This window comes from Dermacentor albipictus, chromosome 1 (genome assembly GCF_038994185.2).
Source record: "Dermacentor albipictus isolate Rhodes 1998 colony chromosome 1, USDA_Dalb.pri_finalv2, whole genome shotgun sequence".
Taxonomy (NCBI): Eukaryota; Metazoa; Arthropoda; class Arachnida; order Ixodida; family Ixodidae; genus Dermacentor; species Dermacentor albipictus.
Window position 1 is genome coordinate 261,357,088 of NC_091821.1, and position 14,501 is coordinate 261,371,588.

General features: G+C 46.4%; 1 protein-coding gene across 12 annotated transcripts in view; it reads right to left on the minus strand.

Annotated features, from left to right (window-relative positions):
- hts (adducin 1-like protein hts) overlaps nucleotides 1-14,501 on the minus strand; it is a 176,146-nt gene that overhangs the window by 105,033 nt on the left and 56,612 nt on the right. For all 12 annotated transcript variants that reach the window (XR_011511176.1, XM_065433197.1, XM_065433199.1 and 9 more), the window contains exon 2: nucleotides 3,125-3,311. Coding sequence is in view for 11 of the 12 variants with exons in the window: in XM_065433197.1 (XP_065289269.1) it covers nucleotides 3,125-3,294 (170 nt within the window). In the remaining variant the exon portion in view is untranslated. The remainder of the gene's footprint in view (nucleotides 1-3,124; nucleotides 3,312-14,501) is intronic.

The window sequence follows — 14,501 nt, forward strand, 5'->3', positions numbered from 1 at the left end:
ATTCCATTCAGTGGAAATACCAGCAGTCATAAAGCCATTGCATAAACAAGCAGCAGAACATGCGTATGTTAAAATCTAGAGAGATTCTACAGCTACTATATTTCTTCACAAGAGCAGACAGAGAATGAACATTAGAGAAAAGGATGGCTCAGTGGTCTAAACAGGGGTGAGGGTTAATGATGGGGGTTTATAATATAAACAAAGAAGTGTAAAAGAAACTAGACTTTCATAACCTGCCAGTCAAGCCAGCCTTGCGCACAAACTTTCATGAAGAGTTGATAATTCGCCTCGCATCGGCCTAGAAAAGTAACAATTAGGATGTTAGGCAAGTAGCCATACCTCCTCTAATAACATTCTCTGCAGGCTTGGAAGAAGTATTCAAAATGTTAGATTGGGAAGGATTAGCTAAGAGGATTAACTGTAAGTATCAGCAACCTGTGGTTTTGCAGATGACACTGTCCCGTTCAACTCTAGAGGCGACGTACCCCAATTTAATGAAGACATTACCCAGGAAAGTCTAAGGGCATTTAGGGTTATGATAAAAAAGGCTAAGGTAAGATTCAATAAATTGGCAAGAGAACAACAGTTTGCGATTGTTGGTTGGTCTCTTGAAGCTATGCAAGAATACATTTATCTAGGCCAAGTAGTCACAGCGGACCCAGATAATGAAAAGAAAATGTCCAGAAACATGAGTTGGAGCACGCATGATAGCACTCTCAAGTTGTGACCATCAGCTTACTGATATCTATGAAAAGAAAAGTGTACAGTCAGTGCAGTTGTAATAACCTACTGGGCTGATACTTGTAAAATGAATACACACTAAGCACCAAGCAATGGAACAAAAAACAGGCATAACATTATGTGACAGAAGGGTGGTGGTATGGATTAGAGAGCGAAGTGTAGCTGATATTCTATAGTTGATATGAGGAAGAAATGGAGCTGTGCAGGTTATGCATGGGTGGTTATTACCAGTGGTCTATTGAATGAAATTTTTTGCCAAATGAAATGTAGATAAGAACAACGCAGCATCATGTGGTGTGATGAGCTCAGAAAATTTGCAAGAATATAATGGAGCAAGCCGAGATAGGATAAAAATAATCGGAGGTAGCAGGAAGAAGCCTTCATCGTGCTGTGGACATGAAATAGGCTGCTACTGATGGAGAGCTGTACTAAACTTCTAGATAACATGCTCATTAAAAAAATGTTATCAAGGATACAAAAATATTGTGACTAGGCCAATCTTTCGTGCTAGTCCACAATTTTGAAACTTGCTACAACAAATACCATGCCACAGAAACCGTGGGGTGCTGCGATGAGTGCACTGGCTAAGCGCACAATGGCTCGCTGAGCACAACTGCATTCGGATTACGTTCGGCGTGCCAAAATCTGAAGTAGTGCTGTCTATGTTAACATTCAAAATCAAATTTGAACTGTGTGCCAGGTCTCCTTGCAATTGGTATAGACACTGGGCAGGCTCCATGCAAAATTTTGTTTGGAGTACAAGCACTGGCATCATGAAAAGCTCACAAAAGACAATTCTGATACATTTTCAAAATGCCTCCATTACCGCTCATTCAAAATGACGTAGAACGTGGAGCATCGAGAACAAGCATGCCTCCTCAGCATGATTCATTAAGATCTGATGTGCACTGAAAAACTCCGAGGCTATGGTCTGGGATTTGCATCATATCCACTGACCAACAGGTGCACTTATGAGCTATTTAAAGCAGTTAAGAAAATTAGACAATCAGCAGCCTTGTAGCTTTGCCACATTTGCTGCAACACTACTAACTACTGATTATAACCACCTTAGCAAAGGTGAAATTTCCTTGCAGCTGCCTTTCAACAGTGCAACCAGTCTTGGCTTTACTTCAAAATGAGTGCCAAAAGATTAAATGACACTAGCCGAGAGCAACACAGCAGCGATTTCAGCTGGTAATCACAGCCTCACAACTTGCCACATGAACTCACAAACAAGTACTACAAAGTGCCAGCTCAGTTGCCCACAGAATTAGTCACACACCTGTAACACCGCTTAATCACAACCTTTGTCAACAACATCAAACAAGCAGGTGAAGTGCCGTTCAAAGAAGGAGCAAGTTTCTAATGTGCTCTGCACAAGCATTCCAAATGATGACATCAATTCTTTTGCAATATCCCTAAGAGCATGACAGCCACAGCAGTTTGAAGTCTGCCACCCAGATGGCTTTTCTTTTCATTAAAGCATGTTCTCAGCAATGTTCACAACTATTATATCACAGATACCCAAGTACAGTTTTAAGTTTGTGCAAATAACAGATTTTTTTTGCCATGTGGCGCATGTATGTGCAGGAGCTGTCCAATGCTCACACGTTAAGCCACAAAGACACACAGCTTTCTTTTATGTTTATTCAAGTAAAAATTGTGGTACTTGAAAAAAGTGCTTCATAGAGAATTTGGAAAAGTGAAGCAGGGTACATTAAATATCATTTAGGCAATACAGGCATGTTTAGGCAAATGTCTGCTTTTGAGGTCCACGTATTACCGAGTGTATTATACTTCTGTCATGTAACAGAAGCAAGAGTTGATCCACATTTTACTAGCAATTTCATGTTTTCAAATAGCTTTAAAATAGAGCATTATTGTACATGTTCACAAAGGTTTTGACACATCTAGTTAAACACACTTAATAAAACATGCCATTTTATTTAACAATTTAGTTAACAGCTGCTCCCGTTTGCATCCTCTTGTATGTCAACCTAGTGTTGCATGTCAAGTCTACCAGATGAATCCCCATCAAGCTATGCTGCCAGGAGCGTAGCATAGATGCTAAGTGCCCTGGATAAAATCCTTTAAAATCCTTCCACAGCCTGTTTACCAAATAAATAATGCAAGAACAGATGCCAAATTATACTGAATAAAAAGCAAGCTAACATGCAGCAGCTTTCTTGTAAAGCAGTGCCTCAGAAGAATCCTGGTACTTCTTTTTTTTTTAAAACAGCCACACAACCACTAGCATTGGTTTATGGATGCACACTGCAAGGGGAAGTGAAGGACCTGCTAGAAATTGGAAACAACACAGCTGTAGCCGTGACTAAAAACAGAGCCAGTCAAGAACAAAGCTATGTGTATTAGTGTGGCATACCTATTCATGATCATCTCCACACGCTTTCGGCGCTCCATTTCTTTCATGTCTTGCTCTATGTCTGGGGGCCTCCACATTTGTCGCTGTGCCTCAGGGTCGTCAGGGTCGTACCTCTCAGCCTTGGCCTGGCCCTCCGAGAGGCCATTGGTCTGAGCCTTGGTCTCAGCCATCGTCTGTTAGCGTCCTCCTGCAAGAAGACCGCAAAGTTGCACACATTTTAAGAAATGCCAACACATTTCAGACTAACAACACATATCTTCGTGTACTCAACAAATACACCAAGATCAAATGTTTCGTCAGCAATGAGCATGTCCAGAACTTTACAATGTTAGTGTTTGGCCTTATGTTGTCCTTGTTCGAAAGACATTCTCCAAAATCGAAATACTTGTATCGACATCTGGACACAATGAGTGCTCGCACTCATGCATACTCACGCATACAGCTCTACATGTCTATGAGATGAATAAATAGTGCATAAGTAAGAGTAAAACTCAATGAAAACAGGATTTTTGTTTTTCCTTAAGGACATTAGCGCTTTTACAACATTTAACGAGTCCGTGAATATTGTTGCATTCTCTAGTTTTCATTTCTTGGTGTGTTTACCGCAGACAGTACTGCGTAGGCTTCTGGAGTAAAGATACTTGTATGGGGGTTCAATACACCCGATTCAGATAAAGAGGGACCAACAGCCGCGTAAGACGTCAGTCAGCATGCGAGTGATGCATTGGTGTAGAATTCAGAAGAGTACTTTGATTGGAGTTCATGGAAATGCATTCGAATTTCGAGCTCTGGTGCGTATTTTGTAACTTTTACAAAGGGTGTATCACGTTCTATCAACTGCCACTCCCAAAGCGGTAGCTGCTTGGCTGGAGGCATTAGGCAATGTTCGAGAAGTGGGACGTCCATTTCTTCACTCAGCTCCCTCACACACAGTGAGAAAGGCTGCCTCGCAGTCGATTGTGGAAAAGTGTAGCATACACAATATCATCAACTGTAGTATAACAAGGGTGTTGTCCGCAGTTGCAGTAAACATTTGGAATGTATGTGAAGCTAGTGTATGTTCTCTGCAGATTAAATGACCACTCATTTGATTCTGCGTATAGACTTTCAAGAGGATTTGTTCTGAAGGCACCAGTGGCCAGGCCAGGCCATGACCTAGATGGTGTACGGGATCTAGCATCATTAACACCCTTGGCGTGGCAGAGTGATATGGCACGGCACTGTAATCCAGTCGTGATCGGACGACGCTCCTGTAGAGGTGCATTAAACACTTTCGGTCACTGCCCCATGTTGTGTGTGATAAAATTTTCGGTAGGTTCATTGTTTTCAAGCATTTTGCCTTGAGATATTTTGTGTTGTATGAAAGTCAGTCTCGCATCCAGCATTATGCCTAAATACTTGTGTTCTTTGTGCACAGGTATTTTTATCCATACAGTTGTAAACTTGAATCTGGAACTATGTCCTTTTTGCGAAAAGAACACATGAACTTTTGTGGTGTTTAACTTTAAACATATTTTCATCTGCCCACTTAGATATCTAGTTCAAGCCCTACTATACTTCTCTAACACTGCAAGGTTACAGGATTTGAAACCTATTTGCATGTCGTCTACGTAGACGGAATAAATTAGCTGGTGGTAATGAAGCATGGAGTGTGTTCATCTTAATGATAAAGAGTGCAGCTGAGCACACCTCCCTGAGGTACACCAATTTCTTGTATATATTAACGTGACAATACGTTGCCGATTTTCACACAGAAGGTGAGATTGGACAAATAGCTTCCCCAATATTTAGCATATTTCCATGGATGCCCATTCCTGATAAGTCTCGCAAGATCCTATAACGCCACGTTGTGTCATACGCCTTCTCCATATCGAGGAATACCGATAAGAAAAACTTTATGCACAAACGCATCCTGGATATTTCCCTTAATGTGCACAAGATGATCAGTTGCAGACCGACCCTCTCTGAAGCCACACTGATAGGGCTAAAGTATTTTGTTCAATTCAAAGAAACGTATCAGTCACCAGTTAATGGTTTTCTCAAACAGCTTACAAAGGCAACTCGTGAGAGCTACTGGGCGGTAGCTTGCCGCCGCCGAGAATCTTGACCTTGCTTCAAAACAGACCACAATTGCTTCTTTCCATGCGGGGGAAGGATATCCGGCAGCCCAAATAGTGTCGAGAAGTGCAAGTAGTGTCAGTTGTGTATCAGTGTGTACGTTCTTAATCATGTTGTGCATTATTCTATCAGGTCCCTGTGCAGAGCTCTTGCATGCGATCAAGGCAGCTCTCGTTTCGGCAATACTGAAAGGACTGTTATATGGCGCGTTTTGTGGGGATTTAAGCTCAAATGCCGTACATTTTTCTATTTGTCTGTACTTCATGAAGGATTCTGAGTAGTGGATTGAGCTTGAGTTCAAAGTGCTTCCCTAAGGAGTCTGCCTGCTCTTCTAAGGTACTCCCTTGGTCGTTCACCAGAGGCAACAGATTTATTTGCTGCTCTTTTAGCCTTCTTAGGCCATTCCAAACTTGCCTCTGTGTGTATGAACTTATACCTGAAAGGAACCTCACCCAGCTTTCTCTCTTCGCCTGACGTCGTATCCGCCTTCCCTATGATTTTACGAGTGTTTAAAATAAAAGATTTTCTGTATTCGGTGATCTACACAATATGCCCCATGCTTTATTCTGCCTCTTTGGTGCATTTCTAAAGTCTTCATTCCACCAGGGAACACGTCTCTTAAATGAACCACCATTCGTTTGCGATATGAACTTTGCAGCAGCATCAATAATAAATGCAGTAGAATATGCGACAGCATCATCTATACTAAAATTGTTTATAAAATCGGGTGATATACGAGTTGATTCTTTAAAATGCTGCCAGTCAGCTAATGCTACTTTCCATCGAAGAATATTGGGAGGGTTGTCATGCCGAATTATTAGGTTTAAAGTTACAGCGAAGTGGTCACCTTTAAAAGGAATGTTGATGACATTCCATTCCAGGTCAGGCAGAAGAGAAGCAGTACCAATTGCAAAGTATATCGATGAACATGAGTTGTGTTGTACAATGTAATATGTCGGCTCCTTCTTATTAAATAGGCATGCACAAGATGTCAGAAGAAAATGTTTTATCGGCTGACCTATCGCATCGCAACGGGAATCTCCCCAAGGTGTTGTGGGCATTAAAATCACCCACGAGTATGTAGGGTTCCGGAAGCTGATTCACGAGTATAGAAATCTGTTTTTTGAAGGCAATAGTTTGGGGGTATGTATATGGAGCAAACAGTAACCAACTTATTAAAAAACTCCCCGCACTGACACTGCTTCAAGGGGCGTCTGTAAGGCTACATGACGACAAGCTATAGACTTGTCTCCAACAATTGCTACACCACCGCACGACGCAGTAGCCTCGTCACAGTCTCTTCTGAAGATGGCGCAGTGAGGAAGAAAGTGTGTGACCATTTCAGATGAGTCTCTTGAACACACAGCAACCTTGGATTACGTTCATGTAGGAGTTCTTTAACATCATCGAGATTGTGAAGAAGACCCCTGACATTCCAATATAGTATTTGTGTATCTATAGTGAAAGTGTTTTGTGATGCGTGTTCAAGAGAGAAAAATTATGTTAGCCCACTCTTTCAGGGCCCCGTGATACAGAGTTTGTCTTTTTTGGCACGCTCCTGAGAGCTGCGCCGATCCTTCGGCGTCTGAGATGCTGACATACCTGATGCATCCATCGCCTCCACCGAGGCGCTGGATGCCCGCTTGTGGTGTACGCTCGCAAGTGTTCTGGGCTTCTCTGTGTGAACAGAGGCCCTAGAAGTCCTAGAGCCTGCTGGTCTGGTGCACTGCTTGTTGCTGATAACTATTTTGGCACTGCCCCCTGCCGTGCCACGTCGGAGAAAGAAGGCCCGACAAATGAGAAGCGTTATTTATGTTATTTTACTTTGAGCGTAGCAATTTCTTTTTCTTTTTTCCATGAGGGACAGGAGCGAGAGTATGCCAGGTGTTCACCGTCACAGTTTGCACAGTGGGCTGGATCGTTGCAGTTATCTGCAGGGTGCTCATGCGATGGGCACTTCATACAGGTGGTACAGCCCCTGCAGCTCCGAGAGCCGTGACCAAATCTTTGGCACTTAAGGGGGGACACGGCTTTCGCATCGCGAAAAACTGCGAAAAAATCATTTTTCTGAAAAGCCCATTTTCAATTTCTATCACCCTTTTTCTATCTGATAACCAAATATCATTTATTTATTTTTATTTATTGATACTGCAATCCCGGTATCGGTATCATCACTGTAAACCATTTAGAAGTGATCTAAAAAATTCGTGTAATAAGCCAAGGTGGCGAAAAATCTCGCAGAAATCAAGAAAGAATAGCATTTTTCAAGCCACAATATCTCGGGAACGGCGCGACTGAGCGCCGGCGTCTTGATCTCGTTGGAAAGCGCATTTCCCAGTCTTCAAATTTGCCGCTTCATCTATCTCCTCCACACAGAAACAAGCGTACAAAAAGCAAACGATTGAAGGTCGTGCCGGGCTCTGCGATTGGCCGCGCCCGCCACGTGACTCCAGCGCGGTTAGCCATTGGTCCGACGCTCGCGTCGTATGCTCGGATCTTTGAACCTCGCCTCCACGCTCCGTCTCCACTCGCCGTAATCTCGACATGTCAAAACAGGCGCTACGCGGACATCTCAGTACGTGGCCGATCACTATGCTTGTGGACGTTTCAGACTCGCGGCTAAGCATTCCGAACATTGGAGACACGGACTTCGCGACCACGATTCACGCGCGGAATCCTCGGACATGCGGCTAAGCCTTTCAGCACTCGGGCGTTTCGGAATTCGTGACGAAGCACATCGTACACGCAATCCTCGGACACGCGGCACATCATGCACATCGCGCGTCGGCCCCTCGGACTGCGCGAATAAGCGCATCGAGGGCCGACTCCTCGAGCCCGCGACCAGGCATTTCGCGTATCGGCACCTCGGACTGTGCGACTAAGCACATCGCGCGTCGGCGACTATCTGCGGCTAGGCATTTCGCACATCGGCACCTCGGATCCGCAACTAAGCATATTGCTCGTTCACTCTATTATATTGTTTCGATAGCTCGTAACAATATCTATCACACCACTCCTTCATAAAGAGAACCTCATGAGCTCTGTTCACTAGGCCCCTTGGGCTGGCACAGACACCTGGCTGCAAAAGTGATTGAGGCATCATACACAGTGGCGTAGCTAGGTCGTCTGGCACCCGGGGTCCATAGGTCTTCTGACACCCCCCTCTCCAGTTGTAGCCGGCGGAAAGAGGTGTGTCTTCTAACGTATATGACCCCCCCACACCTCATTTGGCCCCTTGCACCCGGGTCCCACGGCCCCCCGGACCCCCTGTTGCTACGCCACTGATCATACAAGAGTACAATTCTGGAAAGTACCAAGCAGCTGCAAATCTATCACTGGCTCTCTGATCCTAAGTGCTACAGCCATTCTCAAGTAAAGATGACTTGGGAGGCTGCTGACACTCAGAGCCCTCATTCAGTAACATGGTCAACTCTACCAAAAGAAAAAAAAAATGCCTCGCTGATTGAAGATTGCTATCAATCGGGCAGCCTACGGGTACAGGCTGCCTGAATGTACACTGGAACTATATTCATGACCACACAGAGTTCTGCACATAACTTGATTTGAAATCTAGGCACCATGCTCTTTGTAGCGCAGCAGCAGCAAAGAATGCCCCCCCCCTTTTTTTTATATAGAAGAGGGGGGGGGGGAGCCCGCCAGACCAGAGGCCACATGTACAAGAAGCCCCACATCAAAAACCCCCAAAGACTACAAATTTGGTGCCTTTTAGAGAACTGAGGAGAAGGTAAAACTTCGAGAGCTGTTTTCTCAAAATTGTTTTCCTGCCTTCCTGCTGAGTTTCTGGAGCTGATTTCGTTATTGGCGTTTAACATTTTGACTCCCGTTTTTTTTTTTGTCCCGTTCCTTGGGTTACAGTGCAGATCGTGACATTCTCGCTTTCTTATCTTGACCCTTTGTAAGTTTACGATACGGCTATTCGTTCACCCCGAAAGGGCGCTTGGTGCGAAGGTAAAATACGGCACTCCAAAAAAAAGTGCTGCGAAAGAAAAAATGCAAGAACGTCACGACCTTCAGCACGCATTTAGCTATGCAGTCGATACTTAACAAGCCTTCTATCACGTTAAGTTCCCCAGGCTCTCCAAAAAGTTAGAGGGAGAAAAACTCAGCTCAATAAAATTGAATAAAATGTTCTCAATATATCACTGAAACTTTTATGGAAGCATCAGGGAGACATTCTAAACACTTGTGCCAATTTTTATCAAAATCCATGAAGAAATAAGGAAGTTGATTTTCAAAGCCAAGTCCCCCTGAAAACAGAGTCGAGGGTTCGGAATGTACGGTCTTACATTTATTTAGATGTAACCTGTTTCGATGTGTTTAGGGAGCATGCTCGTACAAAAGGTAAGTATGAGGCGTTTTGTTGGAATTTCCTTGTCTCGTCGGATCTTAATTCGCTGCCCATTCGTGACATGCTGCTCTTTCCAACCTTCTAGGAGCTCTGTCTCAGTCACTTCCAGCAGGTCCTATATGATACTACTCCTCGTGTACTATTCATTGAACGGTGAGGGCTTACAGGAATTTGGGCGTCACCAAACAACACGAGTTTTAACAGATTTTCATACTGAGCTTTATCACGGACTTCAATAAGAATGTCACCACTGGCCATTTTCGTGACTTTGTATCCAGCACCGAGAGTGTCAGTCAGGGAGTTCGCGCCAACAAAAGGCGATACTGTTCTTACGCTCTTGTCGGGGGTGAAGCCCCTCCATACACGGTTTCGCCGCGTATGGCGCGTGGATGGAGGGGCTTTAGTCGGGAAATTTGCTGTGAATGACGAGGAAACGTGGTAAAATTTCAGTGGGCTTAGTAAAGAAGTCGAAGGTTTCATCGATGCACCCTCTTTTTGCAAGAGGGCGATCAGGGAGCCTGGGGGAAGAGGAAGCCATACAAATTGGAGTGAATTCGGCAGTGGTGCCAGCCGCCCATCGTGGAGCCCAACAAGGGGTCGTGACAGACAGGCCTTGTGAATAAACAAGGCCTGCCAACGCCAGCTGTAACACAACCGCTATAACTAAATATGATATAACCAAGGTTGGTTATTTCACACAAGGTTAACCTTAGCTGCCTGGAGGATGAAGAATTCCTAAGTGAGAAGACAGGAAAGATGGAAAGAAAGATGAAGGGAGAGAGATACAGGAAAAGGCAACTACTGATTTCCCCCGGGTGAGTAAGTCCAGGGGTGCCATCTACGTGAAGCAGAGGCCAAAGAGGTGTGTTGCCTCCGCTGGGGACCTTAAATGTCCCAACACCCGGCGTCGGCTCAAACCCCAGGATCCCCTTTTCCCCGGACACGGCTAAGCCGCGCATGGTTAGGCGCGGGAGGGCCCAACCCTCGTGTGCTCGGGTACGTGGTGTCGCAACACACCAAATGCCTGCCGACGCAGACGCCCCTGTGGGGAATGAGAAGACATATTCCACTGGCGTAGACATCTCAGCAATTCGGTTCTTTCCACCAAATCCCAGACAGGCTGTTTTACCATGAATGCTTTTTTTTATGTGGAGGAATAACTCGCATACCACACAGACTGCACAGCCAGCTATATGCAACTCTTTCCACCTGATGGCAAAATCTAAATGAATCTACCCGCAAAGGTAGACCCAGCAACATTTTTTAGCCCAACCTTGATACCACAAGGAACACAACCAATAACATTCCTGGGATGCCGCAAGAGGCACGTTAGTGCCCTGCAATATTGAAGAGCTCATAGCCGAGGAAACGCTGGTCAAAGCTTCAGGGCAAGAACTCGGCACATGCCGCCGCGAAGCCGAGTGGCAGCGGCGGAGAAACGCAACGCAGACGGGACAGGCGCAGACAAGTAGGAAACTCGCTGCGGGGACGACGGACGCATCAATGGCCCCCATCACGCGAAACGCCGCCAACACAGCGCACGCCTAGAAGAGTTCGGCTGAGGGGCGCCGTTTGGGAGAGCCAAAGTGCCGGGATGGGGCCGCGTGCAGGGTTGCCCCGGCGGCACTAAACATTCCCTTCAATTCTGAGCCCGGCGTTCGAGGCGCACATACACGAGCCACTGAGCCAAAGACCGGCGAGTGCTCCTCGCTGACGCTATGCGTGCTTCGCATTCATGCGCTGTGCAAATGCACACCCCAGCGTGGGCCGAGGAAGTGCAGAAGGTGACTCTTTGGACTGGCCCGCTGCTGCGTGCGACACGTACTATCAGCGTCAAATGAGACGTGAACAGCGGAGCGCGTGGTCAAAGCATAATCGCAACTTTCAGGCACGGTGGCGCCGCCACATGGCAACTACGGAAAGCCCTCAAGTGCGGCAAGTATTCGTTTGATCCGATGATAGAACGAATACTTGCCTAGCGATAACGTGCGAGCTGTGCTTCGTCGTCGTTGTCCTTCGTGACTTCTTGCGCGTGCGGAAAGCGAATTACGAAGGATTCTGTTGAAACATCACCGTTGCACTTTGACGTTTCAAAAACGGGAACAAAGTACAAGAGCAATCGCGTGCGCTCTGCGCCGAAACGCTCAACCAGCACCGTAAAAGGCGTCGGAAGCCGTCGCAGTTTTCCTTCGTACAAACGAGCAAAAAGCCAATCGGCTGTGAAGCGGCGCATCGGAAAGCCTGTTTTGGCACGTAAAACCCCAGAATTAACCTTACTCGATCACGCTTAGACAGTCTCACATTCGTGCAAACAGGGTATTTGCGAAATAAGAATGTTCGTATTCTCCGTTTGTATAATACATACTCTTTATGGTCGCTGTTGAGGAGAACCAGTCGCGATCGAGGAATCCTATACCGATCTGCCTCTATCGCGATGGGAAGTGCCTCATCTGATGTCGTACGGGCACTTACGATTGCGATCAAGCCCGACTGAGATCAAATTCGTCGATCGCGACTGGTTCGTTTGCGAAAGCTGCAGAAGGGAACTGTTTGGGATATAAATTGGTTTCCAGTCGGGCTCGAAGGCGATCGAAAGTGAAGTGCTCGGCTCAATGTGTCACCGATTTTTCCTTATATATTATGAGGCAGCGCATTCGTGACCCCATGGCATTATGCATTCAAACGTGAGCTGCTTCCTGAACGGTTAGCGCAGTGCCACGCAAAATCATTCTATCATGGGCCAGCGGCGGCAATCAGACCAAAACAACACAGGCAACGGTCTTTGCGCAGGTGGTCATCGGATGGACAGCCATGTTGGGTGAGTGGTGGCGCTCCCTACAGTCGGTGAAAGACATCAACTTCCCGGAAAAATGAAAACTTTCCGCCTATACGAACGCGGCTTCAAATCAATTGCCCGAAGGGCGGTCACCACTACAGGATTTGGACGCGCAGAAAGCTGCGTTGCTCAGGAACGTTCCGACTTCGACGACCCCAAGTGGGAGAAAAATAAAATCAAAACGGGGCGCAGAGCCGAGTGGAGGCGGCAGGACGCTTGCCGTACGAGTATATACCGAGAGCAGGAGTTTCACACGAAGAGGCAGCCACTCTCGTCTCGCCCCTGCTTTGCATTTGACTCTGAAAGCCCACCGATGCAGCTCGACAAGTTCAGACGTAGCTTGCACCTCTTGCACTTCCGGTTTCTTCTGTTCCGATTCGGTTCACTACACAGAGGGCCATGTCATAGAGTAAAGTACTTCCTACGACACTACTACAGTGCGCTCTACGATTACACCGCAGGCCACATGTACGAAAGTGCATTGCAAGAGAAAACAAGATTTCAAGTCTTAAACTGATACGCCTGCTCCCAAGGTTGCTTCAAGATATCAACGTTGCTAAACAGCAGGCGCCCTTGGAGGTCAGCTCTCGCGCTCAATACCCACCACAAAACCAGAATACATATGGAGTAACTCGCACATTGGCATAAGTCATAGCAAAGGAGTTCATACGCGTGATTACGAGGGAATAATTGCCGCAATCATGCGACCTTCAAAAATGCTGTTGTATTTTGTAACTTGACACCTACACTCTTAGAAAAATTTACACCCTTTGGGGCGTATCTTGTCCCACAACAATAATCGTCATCCGTGCTGCCCGCGTTTCCTTTCTTTAACGCTGCGAGCCCGGTACTTTCCAGTCACGAACGGCATGCGCCTTATCAGTGTGACGCAGCATTCTCGACAGGAAAGTAGCGAGCGCCGAGTTTTCAGGAAAGGAAACGCAAGCAAGGCAGATGACGATTATTGTTGTGGGACAAATATACACCCCAAAGGGTGCAACCGTTTTAAGAGTGTACCTTCGGGCCTCCGACAGTAAGAAAATGAATACGCGCTGTGTACGACTGACGAAACGAATACAGCGGCAAATGTAATAGCACAAGGCGATCAGAGCACGTGTGCGTCCACACAGTGCCAGTCTATGACGAACAAAACGCTGAGGCGACAAGATGGCGTAACACAAGAGTAATCTTACACCAGATTCGGGTGAACAGTGTGTGCGCGCTGCGCGGACAAAAAGGCTGTCACCAGTGCTCTTTCATATGAAAAAGTTATAGTGAGGACCAATACGGTCTTCAGCTTGTGCTTTGCTCGCGTTATACGTGTTGGTACGACATGCAACGCTGTAATGCGTATGCCTACGCAAAGGCAACACAGTCGCGCTTCATTATGGGAAGGCCGATTTACAAATGCAGAGAAGTGCAGCACTTGGCTGTGGCGATTCAGGAATTCTGGAGGATAAGTCAAATGCCTTTCGCTCAGCGGGGACACGCAAGCCGCGGCTCTTGCCCTCTCAGAGTGTTTCTAAACCAGTAAAACTTGGAGCGACCATCGCAAATGGTTTAAAATGGGAAGAGCTCGACTGCGACAGACAGCATAGATTCTCCCCTGCGCTCTACAATGGTGTAGGTCTGCGACACACACACGCACAAAGCTGTACTCATCTTTACTTAAATGTGGGAAACGAAAGCGTATCGACTCGAAAGCGCTCGTGTGGACACAGCGCGACTGAAAAGGGTGACTCCAGGGCGCAGCATACAAAGGCACGCATATTAAAACCATGACGTCAAGACTCCAAGCGAGCGGGGTCGACTCCGGCCAGTGGCCGCCACAAATTGGGTCAGAGAGCGCGCGTGCAGCGAGGCAGACATCCCGTTAAAAATGGCTACGACATCCCCTCCTTGCTTCCAGCGGTGACTGATGCTGTCTGCAAGGACCGTTGTATGCAGACGCGCGGCCCAACCAATGAGGCCAGAAGCGGGCCAGCTACGTTTTTCTCGAAAAAAAAAAAAACGCTACTCCCTGTAGGCAAAGCTGCACAAACATAGCGCGGTTT